This window comes from Vipera ursinii (genome assembly GCF_947247035.1).
Source record: "Vipera ursinii genome assembly, chromosome: 3".
NCBI lineage: Eukaryota > Metazoa > Chordata > Lepidosauria > Squamata > Viperidae > Vipera > Vipera ursinii.
Window position 1 is genome coordinate 108,939,152 of NC_139516.1, and position 22,434 is coordinate 108,961,585.

General features: G+C 40.4%; 1 protein-coding gene across 1 annotated transcript in view; it reads right to left on the bottom strand.

The window, feature by feature from the left end:
- LOC310638897 (centrosome-associated protein 350-like) overlaps positions 1-17,606 on the bottom strand; it is a gene marked incomplete at its 3' end in the record, with an annotated part of 54,466 nt that extends 36,860 nt beyond the window's left edge. The window contains 6 exon segments of the mRNA XM_083360259.1: positions 578-1,164; positions 1,795-1,918; positions 15,053-15,164; positions 15,959-15,981; positions 16,766-16,851; positions 17,370-17,606. Coding sequence (XP_083216385.1) covers positions 578-1,164; positions 1,795-1,918; positions 15,053-15,164; positions 15,959-15,981; positions 16,766-16,838 — 919 coding nt within the window. The 5' untranslated portion in view covers positions 16,839-16,851; positions 17,370-17,606.
- Positions 17,607-22,434: the final 4,828 nt, after the last annotated feature.

Genomic DNA, 22,434 nt, shown 5'->3' on the forward strand with positions numbered 1-22,434 from the left:
TTTATCTTGCGCATCTGATATATTGGTTATCAAATACAAAGCTATTTAGATTTCAAGTCGCTACTACCTGAAAGTAGCTGAGAAGTTTCTGTCTAAAAACATTCAATATTAAAAACAAAGATAAAAAACAAAATGAAGTATAAATTCCCAATCCTTATGCACACAATTAACAAATCTTTACAAAACCATTAGAATACAACCACTATATTATACATCTGTGGTCCACTTGTAGCCATTTATTTGTTACCAGTTCCATGTTCAGCTACCAATTCCGGAAAAAGTTTTCTAGGTGAAGTAGTAGTACACTTTAAAAAAACCCTGCATATAATTCAACAACAAATACTATTCACAAAGAGTTTGTCACAATATATTATTGACAAAAAAGAGGAGAAAATATATGATGTTAGACAACAGATTAAAGTTTGGAAGGTAGAAAAAAAATTAAAAACTTTAATTTTGAAATAATGTTAGGTGGGTTTTTAATCGATCCCGAGAAGGGAACAGTGGAAATCTTAGCCTTTATTACACAACCCAGAGATTTTTTCCCATACATACATTTTCTTTAGAAAGTATGTACCTTTATAGGAGGGAACCATTGGTGCTTTTGCCACTTTTCTGACTTTAGGAGTCACTATATTTTCAGGAGCTGCAACAGTTATAGGATGATCAGAATGCTCAGGATCATGTCCTCTGGTAGTCAGTTCTTCTGGACACTCCCATCGCTTTCTAATTCGTTCTTTCAGTTTTTCCAGTTTATCATCATGCTGATGCTGCTTTAAAATATCTAATCTATGGGCACTTGAGGTACTGGCAGAAGAAGAAGATTCTACCAATTGTAATACTTTTAGTTCATTTTGGATCAATGAACTTGGAAATATTTTTGTATACTCATCGCCTTTGGATTCCTCACGTTTTTCTTTTTCTAATTTTGTAGGATTCACCACATCTGAACTTTGCAAAGCGTTAATTGCTGGATGGTCATTCAAATAGCGAACAACAGTTTCATCTGTAGAAGATGAGCTTTTCAAATCTCTGCCATGCAAATCTGGTTCTCCTTTATCATAATTCATACCAATTCCTTCTGCTTTATTCCCTGCTTCTTTATACTTCAGACGTCTGGCCAATTGGCAAGAGGTTTTGTAAGATGGTGACCACCGAGAATCTCTAACAGAAGCACATTAAACATTAAAATGAAAACAAGAACTCTAACAAACCTATGTTTGCCATAAAACAAAAACAACTTTGAACTTGAGAGAAAGAAATAAGCAATTTGAAAATCTTTTTTCTCCTGTCATTGAGAATGTCCTGTCATCCAGGCCTTTTCATTTTGAAACTATAATTCTAAGATAGATAATAATTCCTTTTTTCTCTCCAGTTCCAAGATTTCACGAACACAGAAACATGGACTGGCATTTTCACTATCAGATATCCAAAGGATCTTGGCTATAAAAAGCCAAACCAAAAAGCCCCCTTCAGTAACCTTTCTAGGTCAACAGTATGAAACAGCATAGTAACTTCCTTAATTGCAGTTCATGTAGACCTACTAAGCACATCTCTTATTTTTCCTCTTCCAAGAACCATTAACGCCTTTCCCTCACTCTTAGAATAGAGGTGATTACTGTCTTTACAATGCAGCTAGTATCATGGTAACTTGGTAAAAACATTGTCTTCTCAAGGTGAAACAGAAATCGTTATCAATGTGTGTTAAGTTCTTCAAAAACAGTAAATAATTATGCTTACAGTTTACTTCTATAATCCCTGCAATAGTAAAATGACAAAGCTAATCAAACTCACCTGAAAGAAGCCAGGGGCTGACGAAATTCCACATGTCCATTCGTACTCACATTGCTATCCAAAGCGGTAACACGAAGAGGCTTGCAGAAACAACTTTCCTTGTTTTGACTGGAAGACCTGCACTCTGCAACAAAAATCAAGACGTCTTTCATGCATCTCTAAGGATTCAATACGAAGTCAAGAACTATGGTAAAAATTAACATTAGATAGACTTTCAATATAATTTCAAGCTTGCGAATACCCACTGAAAAGTAATAGATAAAAGAGCTACATTAATTATACACAACTACACGCACAAATTTGAGACTTTTCATGAAATTACAAACAAGACAGTTACACAATAAAGGATAAGTTATTATGCTATATATATTGTGACTACTAGAAGCTTGTGGTAGCGGGAACACTGTTTCCAGTGTGCAAAACACTGCTTTCAAATTTAGCAGTGTCTGGAACTTAAAAGACATATTTAACTTCAAAATGCTGCTCTATGCTTTACTCTACATTTGTCCGGAAGTTTGGACTCTACTCAGTTTCAATTGTTTTGCACTTCCATACTCTTACCTCATCGCAATGAAACACGATAATCAAAGGACAGGTAGTGCTTTCTTACTTACCACTTAGTTAGCAACTATTCAAAGTTCTGATGTTTCTCAAAAAATAACTTTACAACTAATTTACAACCATTTACAACTTCAGTCACATGATGATCTCTATTATAGTCAGTACATATTGTCCTGTGCCTATGGTTGACTTATGATTCCCCCCCCCCTTCTACAGTGATTGGAGAGGAAGAGATTGCAAGAGATATGTTTGCTCTTCTACATATCACAACCAATGCAATCATGCAGGAGCTCAGGACTGGAGCAATGGTCTTCAACCTTTCTGGCTTTGCAGACCATCGGCAACGGTGGGCGAGGGGGAGAGGGGATGGTTTCACGCAAGCAGCTGGTGCGCATAGCTCCATTTGCGCAAGTACTCTGTCTGCTATGTGTGCGAGTGTAGGGAGAAACAAGTTATTTCTATAGGCCCGTGGTGGCAAACCTATGCCACACATGCCACAGGTGGCACACAGAGCTCTCTCTGTGGGCACACATGCCATCGCCCCAGTACTAGGCCTTCAGCTAAGTTTTATAAAACCTTTTTGATTTCGGCCTCCACTGCCGTGTGCAAAAAAATAAAAGAGGTTCATTCAATCAATTTCAACTTCTCACCAGAAAAAAAAGATCGCACAAAGTTGGAATTGATTGATTAAACTTTTTAGTCCCACCCAGTCTGCCGTTACCACCGCAGCCACGCCCAGCCAATGGGCCACGCCCAGCCACGCCCACCCGGCACCCGACGACATATAAGTGGGTTTTGGGTTGCAGTTTGGGCACTTGGTCTCTAAAAGGTTCGCCATCACTGCTATAGGCAATCTCTTCTTTGTCAGACAACAGAGTAAGTTGTTCGTTTTTCTAAACATCAAAAATTTTGTCTCTTTCTAGCTGGAAAGCACACTTAGTGATCACTTTGCTTAGCACTGTAGCTGTCAATCTCAATTATGTTCATTAAATGAGAACTACCTGTAATGACAAAGTATGACGCTATTCCTTCTTCCTGTTTATTTTTAATAATGCATCAATGAAACACATACAAACACAAATCAGTGCTAGCAATATTATAATAGCTAAAATAAAATTTCAAAGATGAAAGAACTTGGAAGGGGGGTTTGTGGAATTTCATTTATTTCCAGCTACAATTAAAGTTTTTGAAACAATGGTAGGAAACATCTGAACCAAATACTTAAGAGACCTAGTCACTTTCAACTGAGGCTTGAATGTGGTTTTCTATTTTTAATTTTTATTTGCAATGAATTTTGCTGTGATAGAGTAGCTTTGTTAATCATGGTAGAGATAATTATAAATTCTTCTGAAGAGGGTTCCAGTAGAAAACTTCTAGTCTTATCATTTTCTCTCAAATTTATAACATTTCTGGGTTTTAAAAACATGACAAGTTTGGGATAAGTTCACTTATACAGAATTGGGAGCAACAGAGAAATTTCCTAGACACATTAATGTCTTGGTGAAAGATTTTTACGCTGGCCCAGTTTAATTAGCGTGGTAACTGAAAGAGCCTCAGTACTGAACGTTATTTATAATCTTTATATTAAAAAATTAAATTTGTTTTATTTTTATTTTTTTGGTTTTTAAAACCTTAGAGTTAAAAATGAAACTAGTAAAAAATAGTAATATATTTGTGAACCACTAACGGAAGCTTTGTTGTTAGCTGCGAAGTCGTGTCCATCGCCACCCTATGGACAACGTTCCTCCAGGCCTTCCTGTCCTCTACCATCTTCTGGAGTCCATTTAAGCTCACGCCTACTGCTTCAGTGACTCCATCCAGCCACCTCATTCTCTGTCGTCCCCTTCTTCTATTGCCCTCAATCTTTCCCAGCATTAGGCTCTTCTCCAGTGAGTCCTTCCTTCTCGTTAGGTGGCCAAAATATTTGAGTTTTAGCTTCAGGATGTGGCCTTCTAAAGAGCAGTCAGGATTGATCTCCTCTAGGTTGACCGGTTTGATCGCCTTGCAGTCCAAGGGACTCACAGGAGTCTTCTCCAGCACCATAGTTCAAAGGCCTCAATTCTTTGGTGCTCAGCCTTTTACAGTTGCAAGAAAAAGTATGTGAACCCTTTGGGATTACGTGGAGTTTTGCATGAATTGGCCATAAAATGCGCTCTAAACGTCATGTAAGTCACAACAATAGAAAAACACAGTCTGCTTAAAATAATACTACACAAACATTAGCTGTTGTCATGTTTTAATTGAACATAAGATGGAAACATTCACAGTGCAGGGTGGAAAAAGTATGTGAACCTTTGGACTTAATAACTGGTTGACCCTCCTTTGGCAGCAATAACCTCAACCAAACGTTTCCTGTAGTTGCAGATCAGACCTGCACAACGATCTGGAGTAATTTTGGACCACTTCTCTTCACAAAACTGTTTCAGTGTAGCAATATTCTTGGGATATCTGGTGTGAATCGCTCTCTTAAGGTCATGCCACAGCATTTCAGTTGGGTTGAGGTCAGGACTCTGACTGGGCCACTCCAGAAGGCGTATTCTGTTCTGTTGAAGCCATTGTTTTGTTGAATTACTTGTATGCTTTGGGTCATTGTCCTGTTGTATCACCCATCCTCTGCGGAGCTTCAGTTGGTGGACAGATGGTCGTACGGTTTCCTGCAAAATGTCCTGATAAACTCTGGAATTCATTTTCCCATCAATGACAACAATCCGTCCAGGCCCTGAGGCAGCAAAGTAGCCCCAAACCATGATGCACCCTCCGCCATGTTTTACAGTGGGGATAAGGTTTTGATGTTGGTGTGCTGTGCCTTTTTTTCTCCACACATAGTGTTGAGTGTTTGTTGTGGCCCCGACCCCTGCGCCTGTCTTAACTGAGGATGAGGACTCTGAGGATGATGGGGAGGAACGAGAGGAGGCCGAGAGGAGCAGTCTAGCGAAGATGAGTCATGGCTAGACCCTCGAGAAAGACACAGGGCCAAGCGTCTGCAGCAACGTAGGTTGGGGAGGGTCAGGGAGTAGCTGAGTCATTGAGCCACACCCCATAAGGTATATAGGGGGTGTGGCTGCGCTCAGAACTTTATGATGAACAATAGTTTCAACAACTTCAGGTCATGTCTTTGGGAACTCTGCTTGTTTGAAACCTTGGTCTGCATTCTTGGCAACACTTCTGTACATCTGCTAATGAACTCTTTGCTTGGACATTATCTCATTTCAGTTGAAGTTTGAGGTAACGAGCTTATGTTGCTGCCAAGACCTTATCAGTAGGCAATTAATTAAAGCCTGTATTAACTCTTGCGAGTCGTGCCTGCTTGGGGGAACAGAACAACTTCTTCATCACCCCAACAGACAAACCATCTTTTACCTAAGATGGATCAGCAGCAGCAGCAGCTGCAGCAGCTGCAGGCAGACAATCAACTCCTACAACAGCAGGTAGGCCAGTTGTCTGCACAACTCGCTCTGCTGAATGCTCCTGCACTCCCTCCTCTCCGTCGGAAATGCCCGGTAGCAGTGCCGGAGAAGTTTTCTGGACAGCCTGAGATGTTCTCGACCTTCATGGGACAGTGCCAATTGTTTATGTCTATGAGGCCGGAGGATTTCCCTGATGACTGAGCTAGGGGGGGTTGTAATCAGGTTTCTTTCTGGCTCTGCCGCTCGATGGGCCATACCGTTATTGACTCAGAACAGCCCCTTGTTGACTGATTACCAGGGCTTCTGGCAACACATGAGGCTCAGGTATGAGGACCCCATCCGCACTCAGACTGTAGCCAGATGCATCAAAGACCTCCGGCAAGGAAAGCGGCCTAAGCCGGGTACGCACTACACCCCTGCCAGGAACAGCAGACATGGACTCTGGACCCCTCGCCATCTGAATTTGGACACTCGGGTCTTTTTGTCTGACCGACCAGGGAGGATCCAGGCGCATGCGCTGGTGGATTCGGGGGCAAGGACCAATTTTATGGACCAGGCCTTTGCAGCTCATTTTGGCATTCCCTTGACTCCGGTGGACGCTCCGTTGAGGGTAGAGACCATTGATGGGCGGGAGCTTTTTTCGGGTCCCATTAATTCTGCCACCCAGCCTTTACACCTAGCCATTGGGGCACATGAGGAGGCGATTCAGTTCTACATCACGGCGGACCTCCATCTACCGTTGGTCCTGGGTATGGCCTGGCTTCGGACCCACGATCATCAGCAATTCTTTTTCTTTTCTGTATTTCTGTTTCTGGTTTTTATAGTTTGCACCGGCTTTTTATTTCATGAATAAGAGCAGGACTCAGACATTTGAATATTTTATTTGAAATTAACCTTCGACCCAGCGTCTTTTTTTTTTTTGGAGTTCAAAATGCTTGTTGCATGCAGAAATAAAAATTTGTTTTCTTTGTAGCAGTTCATTGATTTTATAAATGCAGCACACTATTGTGCTGCATTTATAGCATAAAGGTAAAAAAACAATATATGCAGTGTTATCTTCATTTTAGATGTCAAAAGGGTTTTGCAGCTCCCAGTGTTTTCAGTGGGAAACGGGTCCAAGTGGCTCTTTGAGTGTATTAGGTTGCCTACCCCTGACACAGACAGATACTAAGTTCAATTACTGACCATTACACAGTTTAAAAATAAATTATATGCTGACTAACTTTTAATGACTATTATTATTTACTACAGTAAATGTAAAAGCTACCTGGCTTCAAAGCAACTCTGGGCAGTTTACACTTTAAAAAAAGTAGGAAATGAAAGGGGAAAAAAGAACACCTACATCCACACAGACGACACTACATATACCGCACACATATACATACAAAGTCCAACCAAAAGGAGCTCCACAACCACCCTACCCCAAGGATTGGGAGAGCAGCCATATTTTTGAAGTCTTCCAGATTCAGAAAAACCCTCAGAATGGGAGCCACACAAAATTCTGGGGGGGAGGGAATACCATTCCAGAGGGCAGGCACTGCAATAGAGAAAGGATATTTCCTATGTTTAGATAGACAGCAGTGTTTGATCAAAGGCACCCAAAGCACATCTATTTTGTCTGATCTTACTGGTCAGGAAGAAACCATGGAGGACAGGTGACCCTTCAAAGAATCTGGCCCTATGCCATGAAGAGCTTTACAGATAATAACCAACACCTTCAATTTTACCTAGATGTGTAAATGTATAAATAAATAAATATGTATGTATGTTTAAATTTGCAGTATGCTATCTGAAAAAAACAATGTATTGAATAAATATAACATGAGCAATTGTTTACTCATGTAATTGGGTTTTATATTTCTTCCAACAGTAAGCAAGAAGGATCAAGAAATGTTCCTCATCAACACTCACTGGGGGAGAAATTTAATTCTATAAAGTTAAATGATTGAAGACACATAAAACCCTCATAATAGATACATTGTGCATAACTATATACTTTTTTACATTTAGGTCAGTTAACTTAAATAAGACAGCCAATTGTATTAGCCAGCTTTATAAGCAATGGTAAGAATTACCGTGAGAGACTTTTTTCTACATGGAGACAACCCATCCTGCAGTTAGTATTTCCCAGTTTGGAAATAGGGCTAGAAAAAGCTTGCAGCAATGATTCTGATGGGAGAAAACTGTTCCTTTAATTTTGCAATGAAAAGCAGGGAAAAGAGGGCTTAAAGGTAAAGAACTTTATAAACATAGGGGGAGAAGTAAAAAAATATTAGATTTTGCCCTTTGGTTGCAAACATTGATAATGTCAATTTCCCTCTCACTTTTTCTTTTTAATGCCTGATAGGGCTACTTGCTCTGTCTCTACTTTGCAAAAAGAAAATTTGTGAATATTAAGTTCAATGTGCTATTCTCCTCTAGCAGAAGCAGGATATTTTATACACAGACTTATCACAGCTATCCATGAGAAGGGTCTTGTAAATGTCAAACATTTTCTAAGAAAGGGGAGGAGGTGCAATGCAATGAGACTCGCAAGATTCTCTTAAAATAGCCAATCACAATAGTAAAAATCATCTGGTCCTTAGCAGTTCTTAAAACTAGGTAAATACAAACTCATATGAACAACGCACAACATATCACACCATGTCATCAATTTATTTTACAAAAAGAAAGCCAAAATGGAAAAGCCATGTGCGAAAAAATAAGTATACCCTATGATTCAAGAGCTTGTAAAGAACCATTTTTCGCTTAAAGTAATTGTTTTCTGTATGACTTTATCAGTCTCTCACATTGTTTTGGAGGAATTTTGGCCCACTCTTCTTTACAACATTGCTTCAGTTCATTGAGGTTTGTTGGTATTTGTTTATGCACAGCAATCTTGAGGTCCCACCATAGAATTTCAATCGGGTTGAGGTCTGGACTTTGACTGGGCCATTGCAACACCTTGATACTTTTCTTTTTCAGCCATTCCGTTACAGATTTGCTGGGGTGCCTAAGATCATTGTTGTATTGCATGACCCAATGTCGGCCAAGCTTTAGCTGTCAGACATGGCCTCACATTTGACTCTAGAATATTTTGGTATACAAAGGAGTTCACAGTCGACTCAATGACTACAAGGTGCTCAGATCCTGTGTCTTCAAAAGAAGCCCAAATCATCACCCCCTCCACCACCGTGTTTGATGATTGGTATGAAATGTTTCTGCTGATATGCTGTTTAGTTTCTGCCAAAAGTGACACTGTGCATTATGGCCAAGTATCTCCACATTGGTCTCATCTGTCCAAAGGACAGTTTTCCAAAAGTCTTGTGATATCTCATGTTTTGTTGTTTATCTGAGGTTGTATCTACTTACTTTTAAAAAATGCTAAGGACCAGATGATTTTTATGATGTCCTGATACATAAAACCAGGTGTACTTACTTTTTCACTTGACTGCAGCCTTCCTGTGGAATTGATTTTTTGATCTGTGGAGCTGACAATAATCTTGCAAAACTGATTGTGTTGTATCTCCTTCCCTTTCTTATACTCCAGTGAATTAAGAAAGCATCTGTCTGAAAGATCTCCAAGCATTATCTGTTGCTTTGGCACAGAGGTTACATGCCTCCATCTAAGTCATTTTCCTAACCCTCTAGTATGGGGCAGAAGTGAGGTAGAATTCTAACTGCTCTGTAAAAGGTAAAGGTAAAGCTTCCCCCGCACAACTCTAGGGGATGGTGCTCATCTCCGTTTCAAAGCTGAAGAGCCAGCACTTGTCCGAGGACATCTCCGTGGTCATGTGGCCGGCATGACTAGATGCCAAAGGCGCACGGAACGCTGTTACCTTCCCACCGTAGTGGTCCCTATTTTTCTACTTGCATTTTTACGTGCTTTCAAACTGCTAGGTTGGCAGAAGCTGGGACGAGTAACAGGCGCTCACTCTGCTACGCGGCACTCAGGATTCAACCCGCCAAACTGCCAACCATCTGATTGACAAGCTCAGTGTCTTAACCCACTGAGCCACTGCATCCCTTTTAACTGCTCTGTATGGTCAGTCAAAAGTATCCAGACTGGGTATGTAACCCATTCCACTCTTATTGACAACTATGGGGGGGGGAGGGAGAGAGAGAGAAGGAGAATATGAATATATGTGTTTGTCAAAACTTTCTCCAGTTAGCCTCTATACTGATTAGGAGAGAGATACTCGCTGCAGGACGTCCTGATCCCATGCAGGAAAATTGTGGAGCAAACAAGCAAAAATAAGTATATTGGCATTTATTTACAGAGAATTAAATAAATGTATTTTAGTGTTGATACATTTCAGTAGATTTTTAAACCAGTGTTTGTATATTATTTCAATTGATATCACTGCCTATCTCAAAGCCACCTCAAAGTCCTTGACTTACAAATGGAACATCCCTCGCTAAATGATGTAGTCACTAAGTGAGTTGCACCTAATTTTACAACTTTTTGCTGAGACTCTTTGCCGTTGTTAAGCAAATCTGCCTTTCCCCCACCGGCTTTCCTTGTCGGAAGTCCCTTGGGAAGGATGTGAACGGTGATTATGTGATCCTGGGACACTGCAACTGTAGTAAATACATGCTGGTCGCAAAGTGCCCAAATTTTGATCTTATGACCATGGGGATGCTGCAATTGTCATAAGCGTGAGGACAGGTTGTAGGTCAGCTTTTTCAGTGCTGTTGTAACCATTAAATGAATGGCTGTAAGGACTATCTGTACATGGCCCTGGGCTGCTTACAACCATTAAAAGTAATATTAATATAATATAAAAAGCATAGAAAACCACATAAGAAAACAATATAACACAATCCCCAGCCAAGTTATAAAATCAAACAACAGTCAACATAAGCACTGCAGAAGGCTCTACTGCACACCCGGTTTTCCAAGCCCAGTCACAAAGCCACACGTTTAAGGCCTTGCAAAAGGCCAATAGTGTTGGGGCCCATCTGCTCTCTTCAGGGAATGATATTCCAAAGGACAGGTGCCACAACAGAAAAGGCTTTTTTTCCTGAACCTAGCAGAAAGTATTTCCTAGTAGACAGGACCTAGATTACGCCTCTCCTGCTGGATAAATGCAACTGAGAAGGGGCAATCGTTCAAATAACCCAGTTCCGTGCTATGAAAGGTTCTATATGGAATCACTACTATCTTGAAGTGAACCTGGAAATGTTCTGGTAGCCAATGCAACTCACAGAGTAGAGATGGAATGTTTGTTGATAGAAGGAGCACTATAGCGTGCCTGCACAGCCACCATTCTGAAACCAGCTTAACTTCTGGGTGCTGTTTAAGGGCAGCCCTATGTAGAGTGCATGACAATAATCCATATGGGAGGCGAGGAGGGTATCAGTGGCTATGAGCTGAGTCTTTTGGTCCAGTGACAGGTACAACTGGTGCACAAGAAGTAGTTGCAGAAAGGCCTCCTACAACTAATATTGTTTTGGTCCCATATCAAAGCCTGAAACCAGGCTGAAAGAGTCTAGATAATCTGTTTCTTCTAGATATTCTGGAATCTTTTTAACTACATTCCGTAAAAAGGTAAAAGCTGTTCAGTCTGGTTCAGTCTAGCAATAGCTACTTGAGGAGAGGGTGAACCACCACCTCTTTAAGGGATGGTGGGATGGCCCTCTCTCAAAAAAATGTACCTCTGCAAAAACTCAACCACATATCACCTCCCTGGAGGCCTTAGTCGGCCAGAAGGCATTGATCTAGTACACAGATAACCAAGTTCACAATTGTGAGAACTGGCCACTTCATCAGATTCAACCGGTTCAAACTTCTCCCAAATAACTAAGCAAGACTATACTCTAGTTATCCTATAGGTCCTGCCCCACAACTGGTATTCAACTGGGAGCAGATGTAAGCAATTCTGTCTGACTGATGTCCATCATATTTATCTGAGCAGCCTTGCAGATAAACCTCCAAGCCTGATCTATCCAGGAGAGCCCGATCACTTTAAACAATGCCACTAGGTGTCAATCCACGCATGCAATAAGGACGGAGAAACGCTTTACAAAGTAACTCTTAATAGCAGCTCCAACTGTCTAACGCAGGGGTAACTTGGTGGAAATGGCAAAGATTTCAGCATATTTGAAAGACCAATCGCAACAGAGATATATCATGGAATGGAGAAGATGGATTGAATATATTCAGAATAAATATAGGACTAAAAAGTTTCATTTAGCATTTGAATAAGTAGTGGATTTTTATGATGCATAATTAGTTATTTGTTATTTTATTAATATTATGAGTATGGAGAGTTAAAGTGCGATAGAATTTAATGTTTTACTTTTGTTTGTTAGCATATTTTAGCTTATGTTTGTATCACTATACCCTGTATTCAGCTCTGGGAAGTCGGGGAGGGGGAGGGGACGGGAGGGAAGGGTTGGGGAGAGGGGAGGGGAGGAGGGAGTTTTTTGTATTTAAAAATGTATTGTAAAACTTTTTAATAAAAAAGTCAGAACTCATGGAAATGGCAAAAAGGAGATAAAAATATTTTTAAAAGAATGGAAATCTTCTATAAACATTTTGCTCAAAGAAGAAAACAATAAAATGATGTATGTGTTTAATGATTCAAACAGAAGAGAATTAAATAAGGGGATGAAGAGATTTCTGGAAGAGTTAAGAGGGAAGAGAAATGATAGGTCTGTTAATAACAGTATCTACTGAAGAGGTTGGAAATCACTATATTTCATAACTTTGCTTTTCCCAAAGATACTTTTTTTCACAAGGTAACTGAACTTTCTTTGAAGACGTTTCGCTTCTCATCCAAGAAGCTTCTTCAGTTCTGATTGGATGGTGGAGAGCTGAAGAAGCTTCTTGGATGAGAAGCGAAATGTCTTTAAAGAAAAACAAAAAAAATCCAGTTGGCTCGTGAAAAAGCATCTTTGAGTAACTATGACCTGGATGATTAAGAATCTCCATAGACATTTAACTTTGCTTTTCTTTCTTAATTTTTGTCTTGGATTTTTCTTTTTGTTTAGATTTTTTACTTGTTCTGTACCAGCCTACTACCGGCCCTGCAGATAAGGCAGGGACAACCCCTTTACAAGAAGGCAAGAGGCTGGAACTAAGCCTGCCAAATTTATGGACACAAAAGCAAACAGAGCAAAAACAAGACACGAACCATGAAACAGGAGCTATTCAAACGGTTGCCTTCAGCAAACCAGCCCTCCCATGCATTCCCCTTTTAAACAGTTCAGGGCGTGGCTTCTCTCTCCCTCATTCCGAGGTGCCCCATTGCCTTCCTCTGTTTACTCCTGATTGACTGCCTCCTGCGTCGGGCGTCCTTGAACAGGGCCAGCTGTGGGTCATCTTCATCCACGCTGTCAGGCTCACACAGCTGGGTCTGCGTTGTAACCAGGTGGGAGGGGCCTGGCTGAGGGCTCTCATCAGCAAGCTCTCCAACACCCTCAGCAACCTCTCCAACACCCCCCTCCTCCTCCTCTGAATCATCTGACCCAACTGCCGAACCCACAGGCTGACCCTGAATCACAACATTACTTTATGTAAAATCTTAAATATAATTTTTTTAAAATCCCATTTATATCCCACCCTTCTCCTAAGACTCAGGGCGGCTTACAATCTAAAGCACAAATCAACGTGCTTAGCAATAGCCTTCATTCTATGTATATGCCTGCTTATTAGGGCTTTCGCCCCCCCCAAGCGGCATTATTACAAAGTCAACTTATTGCCCCCAACAATCTGGGTCCTCATTTTACCTACCTCGGAAGGATGGAAGGCTGAGTCAACCTTGAACCTGGTGGGACTCGAACCTGCACTAATTGCAGGCAGCTGGTGTTACTTAAGGAGGCATTAGCCCACTGCTCCACCAAATCATATCTCTCTCTGATCAGTTTTTAACAACTATGTTACTCAAATTGTTTTCTTTTATAATAGTAGTCTGTTTTAATGACTTATGTCTTTTGATCTGTTTTGTAAATGCCTAACAAAATAAACTAAATTTTGCAATATGTCACCACCAGAAAAAATGAACAAAATTTGATTTATAGACAAAAATTTATAACAGAAAGACAGAGTATTGATATGGTGAAAAAAACCCACAAAAGGCATCCTTATTCCTGAAATATCCAAAATGACAAATGTTAGGCATATGGTGTTAGCCTACAATGTTGGGTTGAAAATATATTAACCATAATGCTATGACTTTAAGAAGTTAATTGGCCAATGGGTGTGTAAGTGTTCTCATGGCCATAAGAGGAAGCTAGGAACGTAGCTTCTTTCTCTCTCTGAATTCACTGATCTCTACTATTACTGTTTTTGCTCTGCTGTTGGTTTACTACTGTTGTAACTTGAACTGTGTATTGACCTCTGGACCGGAAAGAAGACTTTGTAGTTTGGATTACTCTTTGGACTGTTGCTATTGTTTATGACCTGGACTGTTTATTTTTGACTGTGCATTTTTGTTTTTACACCACCTCAAAAGTAAACTACTTTTTGTTTTTATAACTCAGTGTATTCTTGTGTGACCTTTACTGCTCTCAGTGCCCTTCCTTGTCTGTGCAACTCTTTGGTAGCACAAGGAGACCTCTGCACAACAAATTCCTTAACAACAAAATGAAGAAACAAAAAATGAGAGGAAGCAAAAAGGGGAATTTAAAAAAGCATTTTCATTAAGGAGAACAAAAACAGTTCTGACAGTTCCTGAGAGATCCCATCATGGTGTAACAACAATAACAATCCTCAGGATATCTGGCCTAAAGTAATTGCTGCCCCAAAGCTTAGGTCTATAAAAGAGAGACAATTTTGTCACAGCCAAGGATTATATTTGATGGAGGGGTCGAGAGCATATCCAGGGCTGCAGTAGAAGGGTTCATGATGCAGAGTGAAAAGGGTGGTGATGGTGATGGAATGGAGAGGATGATAATGGGATGTTTATGTAGCACTGCTGGAACAGATTTATGACTATGTACCGTACTCAAAGCACTTCGTCCTAAATTAAAATGATGCAGTGCATAACACTAATAACAAAATGCAACACCACTGGAAATATTATGAAGGCAAACTTCTGGTTACAAAAACAAGAAACCATCTCTTCTTATTCTTCACATGCACATCAGCAATAGCAGCATCCGTAATTATTTTCAGTGTAGAACTTTTTCACTGCGAGAACTTAAGATACCCTACTAGCCATCACGCAGGAATTCTGTTTCTCAAACAAAACTTTCAAGTTTTGCCATTTGTAATTTGCTGATTTTGCTGGTTGCAGACCAAAAATGCTCCACTTAAAAATGCTGAGCAACTGAAAGCTCATTTTTCAAAAGCCCTTAATACATACCTTTCCTGCTTATTTTCCTGGTAGTACTAATTGATGGCTTTTTTTCCATGACAGAATCCAATCCGGCTATGCTAATAGGAGCTACTTCCAATTTGTTCTCCATATGCCGCAACTAGATAGATTGAACGGGATAGGAAAGGTATCAACATTTTAAATTTGTTATATCGCCACTTAAAAAAACAAAAAGTAAAAAAAGGCTTACAAAAATTGGATAAAACATTCCCTAACCCAAGTAAAATGAGCTCAGATTTTAAATTCATCTTTCTACAATCAAAAATATTTTCACACAATTGTGAAACACATTAATGTAACATTTTTCTTTGCAGGAAACAATTTATATTACATTTTTCAATCTTGAAAAAAAGAAAATGAATGAAAACCAGAAGGATAAATGAAAATGTGATGTATCAGACCAAACACATCAAATTCATTATATTGGAAAACTCTGGGCAAATTCCTTAACAGTAATTTTTTTGTAAACGCAAACTATATATTAGAAATTGAGAAGAGTTGCCTTAGCTTAGCAGATCAACTGCATTTTCAGATAACTAGCATTAAAATCTGGGTGACTGACAGAAACAAGGAAGAAAAAGGAAAAAAAACTTCAGCAACTGTATACACAAGAGGAGAGAGTGTCTGTTGGAATTAAGACAGTAGGTTCCTAATTTTGGGAATCCTAGGATCATAAAAAAGAGCTCAGTGTCCAGATAGGACAAACTACTGGGTGGCTTACTTCTATGTGCATTTTAGGAGGATAGTGATTGTATTTTACTGAAAAAGCATCTTAATCTTTTACTGTCCTAGAACATTTCCAGGATAAGCACAACACTTAACATTTTTCATTTTTAAATACAGTCTCCTGTATGGCTTCTTTTTAATTTAACTCAATGCTAAAATACTACTTACTGCTGCCTTTGTTTGTGAAAAATCTGTAGAAAAAAATGGAAAAGAGGCACTTATTAAATAAATTCAAGCATCACCTGTGTGATAAACATATTGCAAGGTTCAATAAGTTTTATATGCTATTTAAAACAATATATTTACATTATTTTTTTCTCTGAATATACTTACTTGACTGTGGCCAGATTTACACATCACAATAAACCATAATGTAGGTTTATCTGGTTTGGGGTTACTATGTTGTATGAACCCAATCGAGGGCAAAACAAAATGGTTCACGAACAAAATGATTTTGTATATAAAACAGTTTGTTTCAGGTGGTTTACATCAAAACTGAGATATGGATGTTTCAGAAGCATTGATTCAGACAAAATAAGGTTGTCCCAAGCTGAAGTGTTTTTGTGATGATGGTCAAGAAAATGCCAAGGTTGAGTAGGAAAAATAGGGACCAGTACAGTGGGAAGGTAACAGCGTTCCGTGCGCCTTTGGTGTCTAGTCTTGCCAGCCACATGACAACAGAGACTTCCTCAGACAAAGCTCTTTGGCTTTGAAACAGACATGAGCACCGGCCCCTAGAATTGGAAACGACTAGCACGCATGTGCGGGGGAACCTTTACCTTTACCTAACAAATTTGCAAATAGAAACCAGAATGTTTGCTAGCAGAAGTTAGGGAATAAGAAAGATCTTGTTATCTGACCATTCTTCCCAACAGATATCATTTCAGTTTAACACAAATTTTTGTTCTGTTAAAATTTAGAAAGTCAGATAAAATTCTTTGCACCCAGTGAGATAAAAATTAAATAAATTTGTACCTCTGGTGGAATTCCTGTTTTGGGGGAATTTTGGATTGCGTAAGGGAAACTCATTTGTTTTGTTCCTCCACATTCTATTACTTCACCTATAACATAAAGATAAATGATTACTGAAATATCTAAGAGAAATTCATACACATACCTTGTAAGTTATCAGTATTATTTTGAAGTTTATTAGCATAGAAAGCTAAATCTGAACCTGCAAAACATTTTACTTCAAGTCAAATTCAACAGATTATTCAGTGTGAAAACTGTACACACTAACCAAATTATATTTAATGTTCAATTTTTACCCAGCATCCAAAATTATGTTGCTTATATGAAGTCTCACTTATAATAATCCTGCCATTAACCAAGCTTTTAATTTTTTAATATAATACTTTATATAAGCATTTTTAAACTACTTTATACATTTATATAATAAACTAGTAAATAGTATGGTAACTTACAAATTTATATACTTTAGAAGAAAAAGACTACCTATTTATTCATTTGGCAATCATCGCGGCGATGAGGAAATCCTGTCAAGTTTCTCTCGCTTTCCCTATAAGCCCCCAATTGGGTTTCAGCTGGAGGGCTCCCCACAATTGGAGAGCCGCCTCACCTGCTCTAACGCCGCTTCCATTCCTTCTCCTCCTTCTTCGCGGCGACCGAGCTCGTTGGCTCATCCCGCAAGTCTTCGGAATAGAACGCTGCGGCGAAGCGGAGGCGTGGCCCCCCCCAAGTCGTTTTAACGGCATAAACGCCCACAACCCGCTCGCCAACTGAGACACGAGCGCCGGGACTCAAGCTTCAGAATACCAGTGGCGCTCAATAGGGCGGGAGCTGCGTTTGGAAATCTCGCGATATGTCCTAAGAGAAGTCATAGACCTCCCAAATATGGCTATCGACGAGTCGGTTTCTGTGCGCTCCGGTCATCTTGAGTGTGGTAGAGTTAAATACACTCCGCCCATCTCTCTCTCTCTCTCTCCCCCCCCCCGCCCCCCGCTAAATAGACATGAAATGCGGGGAAAACCTATACGTTGGTTTGTGGTTGAAAGTAGGGGAATATTAAAGATTCACTGAAAGAAGAAATGCCTGGTTCCATCACTTTGATGCCATTGTCCCTACCGGCCAGGGTTTCCTTAAAAAAATGAAACAGCAAAGGAATGTGTCAATGTGGGATTGGTGGGGTGCATCTCGGTATATGGATTACTATAAAAGGGGTACAACATGATTATCAACTCTTCGATTAAAAATTTCTGTTGAATCTTTTGAATCTTGTTTTCTGTAAAAAGTAATTAAGATTTATTTTTAAATTGAATTGTAATTAAGTCAGTGTATGCCTTTAAAATATCACCGAATTCAGAGATTTATGCTAGTAACGGGCATGGGGAAATTGCCTCTGAGTTAAGTTGTGGTACAGTTATAGTCAATGTAATCCTATTAATATTTATTCAGTAATAAGCAACGTGAAATTCCATTAAGGCAAACACCTAGCTTCTGAACTCAGGCTGAATTTACATGCCAGGCTAACGATAATAAAGTTGTTTTGGCTGAATATTCTGCAAACACACACACACCATATGATGGCTTGATACTGTGGATTACTCCAAACATGACCAATTGTATTTTATTTAAAGAGCCATGGTGAGGGGGAAAAAAACCTTGGCTTAGAACGGGTAGGCAACCTCGGCTCTTTTATGACAAATGGACTTCAACTCCCAGAATTCCTGAGTCATAAAAGAGCCGAGGTTGCCTACCCCTGGCTTAGAAGATAGGTGAACTAGATAATTGACCAGCCTAAAATAACAGAGTTTGATGGGAAAACATTGAGATGAACATCAATGCCTTGGTCTTGAGATCCCTTATGTTTGGTTCAGGTAGACAATGACTCAGAGTGGTTTACAATGAAAGAGTTTATTCAATACACATAAGTCAACTGACAACTGTCAAATGTTTCAAGCTTTTATACTAGAACTGTTTAAACTGTAACCAATCATCAATCGCTATTTTCCCGCTTCTTTGCAACTTTAACCAATAGTTGCACCAGAATCTCCCGCTTCAAGAACCTTCTTTTGCAACCTGCTATTTACATGTTTGCAACTATCTACAGACACAACACCCCTTACCCCCCAGTTGTTGTTATTTATTGACATAGTCTCTTAAGTATTTGGGTGGCCTATGGACCCTTGATGGATATCTATTGCTTTGGATACCTAAGTCATCTCTATCAGATTGTCTGCTTGGCTGGCTTACACTGGTGGATCTGGACTCTTGACTAATTGGCTCAGATGCTTCTCTGCTAACAAGTTGTGGTTGTTGTTGTGTTTGATGTTGATGTTCAGCTAATGCGGGGCCTGCTCAAAGGGGGCAGCTCCCAGTCAATTTGACTGTGTTGTTGTTGGTTAGCTGTGGACGGACTGGTTTGAATTTCTGCTTCCCCACTAACTGGCAGGTTGTTATCAATAAGCCATGATGCAATGTTCCCCCCGTGTATACTTTGATCCCCATCAACTGGCATGCTACCAATAGTTCTCTTCCTTAGCTGATCTATATGTCTTTTGCTAACCCTATTCCCTTCCCCCTCAATAGTGTAAGACAAAGGTCCCATTATCTCAGTGACCACCCCTGGGACCCATTTGTCCCCTTGTGCATAATTCCTGGCCCAGACTAGGTCCCCAATTTTGAATGATCTGTTTGGAATATCCGGTTCAGCACTTGATGGTAGTCTGTCAGGATGTAACCTGTCCAGTTTGGTGGTTAATCTTTTCCCCCACCTCATTTCTGCTGGGCTTTTCCCGGTAGCCATGCAAGGGGTCGTATGTTGGGTCAGCAAGAATTCTGCCAGTCTTTGGTGCCAATCGCCACGGATGATTCTCTTTAATGCGTCCTTGGTGGTTCTCACGTTGCGTTCAGCCAAGCCGTTGGTGGACGGGTGGAAGGGTGCTGATGTCGTGTGTCTAATCAAGTTGGCCCTGAGGAAATCCTGGAATTCAACAGAGGTGAATTGGGGCCCATTATCTGACACAATTACATCAGGTAACCCATGAGTGGCAAAGAGGCCCCTTAAGACTTGTATTGTTTTACCTGAAGTCATTGAACTGACGGGTACTACCTCTAGCCATCTAGAGAAACTGTCCACTACTACTAGAAAGGTTAACCCTTGGAAAGGTCCAGCAAAATCAATATGAATCCTAGACCAAGGATTCCTGGCCAACTCCCACTTATGAGTACGTGTGTGTTGCAGCTCAGGTCTAGAACGCTGACACAAATAACAATTAGAAACACATTCTTCAATGTCCTTGTCAAGTCCTGGCCACCATAAGTGACTTCTAGCCAATGCCTTCATACGTACTATTCCAGGGTGACCCTCATGTAGTTCTAATAAAATTGTAGGTCTGTGGATTTCAGGAATGACAACACGGTTTCCCCACAGAACACATCCCAAATGGGATGATAGTTCATCCTTTCTTCTAAAATATGGAATGTACTTGGCATCCGGGTTAGTACTTGGCCACCCACTAAGGACCCAGGCCATAATTCTTTTTAGGATATGGTCTTTATTGGTTGCCTCAGCTATATCTTTAGCAGTTAAGGGGCATTCAGGAATGTCCTGTAAAGACATTATTTGTCCCACAGGAGCAGGGTCTTCCTCAGTGTTATTTAATGGCAGTCTGCTAAGGGCGTCTGCATGTCCCATTTCCTTGCCTGGTCTGTGTTGAAGGGAAAATGAATATGCTGAGAGGAAAATTGACCACCTCAGCATTCTGGGCGACATTATTTGGGGTGTCTGTTTATCAGTGGTAAACAGTCCCAATAATGGCTTATGGTCAGTGAGTATGGTAAAGTTCCTACCATAAAGGTAATCATGGAACTTTTTTACTCCTGCCACGATTGCTAATGCTTCCCTATCAATCTGTGCATAATTCCGCTCTGCTTTAGTAAGCGTCCTGGAATAATATGCGATTGGCTTTTGAACACCATGACTGTCCAAGTGGCTGATAGCCCCCACACCATAAGGTGAAGCATCGCAAGCTAAATAAATTGGTTTATTCTCAATAAAATGGGTTACTGTTGATTGGCTAGAAAGAATATTTTTTAATGTTTGGAAACTAACTATGTTTGTCAAGCCACTGCCACGGGGTTTTTTTATCTAAAAGTCTATGAAGAGGTTCTGCTATGGCAGCTTTGTGTGGCACGAATGTGTGGTAAAAATTAACTAATCCAAGGAAGGCTTGTAATTCAGCCTTGTTTTTTGGTTCTGGTGCCAATTTAATTGTCTTGATTTTATCAGGGGTAGGATGAATTCCATTTTTGTCTATCCTAAATCCTAGAAATTCAGTGGACTTAACCCCAATGCAACATTTTTCCTTTTTTAATTTAAGTCCAGCCCTCCTAAACCTTTCCAATACCTGTTCCAGACGCTCTGCTAATATTTCTTCATTTCTTCCAGCTATCAGAACATCATCAAAATAAGGGCATACACCAGGTATGCCCTTTAAGGTCCTCTCCATCACCCTGGAGCTGCTGCAATACCAAATTGCAGTCTGTGGACTCGGAACGCCCCCTTGTGGGTAACTATAGTTTGAGCTTCAGCAGCCTCTTCAGAAACAGTTAATTGCAAGTACGCCTGCGCCAAGTCTAACTTGGCAAATATGGCGCCGTCCTGTATCGTGGCGAGGACCTGCTTCACCGTCGGGACCGGGTAAGCGTGTTTTTTCATTCCAAGGTTCAGGGTGGCTTTGTAGTCAGCGCAGATCCTCACATCCCCATTAGGTTTAAGGGGTGTGACGATCGGCGTTTCCCACAAACCACCCTCGACTGGTTCTAGGACGCCTTGGCCTACAAGCTTATCGAGCTCGGCCTCGATTTTTTGCTTAAGGGCGAAAGGCACCCTTCGGGCCTTAAGCCGGATGGGTTTAACCGACGGATCTAAATTAAAATTAATTGGGGGCCCTTTATATTTACCTAAAGACCCATCGAATACGTCTGCGAATTCATCGCAGACTGATTCGAGGGTCTTATTTTTAATAACTGTGTTTATTCCCCCTATCCAGATCCCCAGGGCAGGAAACCAGTTAAGGCCTATTAAACTAGTCCTATGGCCTTCAGTAACTATTAAATCTAAAGCTCCCTTAAACCCCTTATATTTAACACTAAGGGTAATTTTCCCTTTAATTTTTATTGGGGTTTTTTGGAAGTCGGTCAATTGGATTTTGGTTGAACTAAGTGGAATTTTTCTGCCACTTATTTGTTCAATCTTTTTAAAAGTTTCACTAGATATTATGGACACTGAGGCCCCTGAATCTATTTCCATTTTGCAAGGAACCCCTTGCAATTGGACTATAATTTTTAATTTTCCTTCCGGAAAATTATTAATTTTTCCCTTCCTACTATGATTGACTCGCGCCACCTCCCCACGGTTCGGAAATTTAGCCCACGGTCTAGGGGTCTCTTTGCCACTATAGTAAGGGGTTACCTTACCTTCGGGCCAAACGTCGACTTCATGTAGGCGATTGTTGCGTGCACGACCCCTGCAGATGGCTTGAATGTGGCCGGTCTTCCCGCACAATCTACATTTGGCGGTACGAAATCTGCAAGTTGCACGGGGATGATTGCCCCCGCAGCTGCCTCATCAGTTGTCGTTGTCGCACGGTCTCGTTGCGGTGTCTCTCCATTGTCGTTGG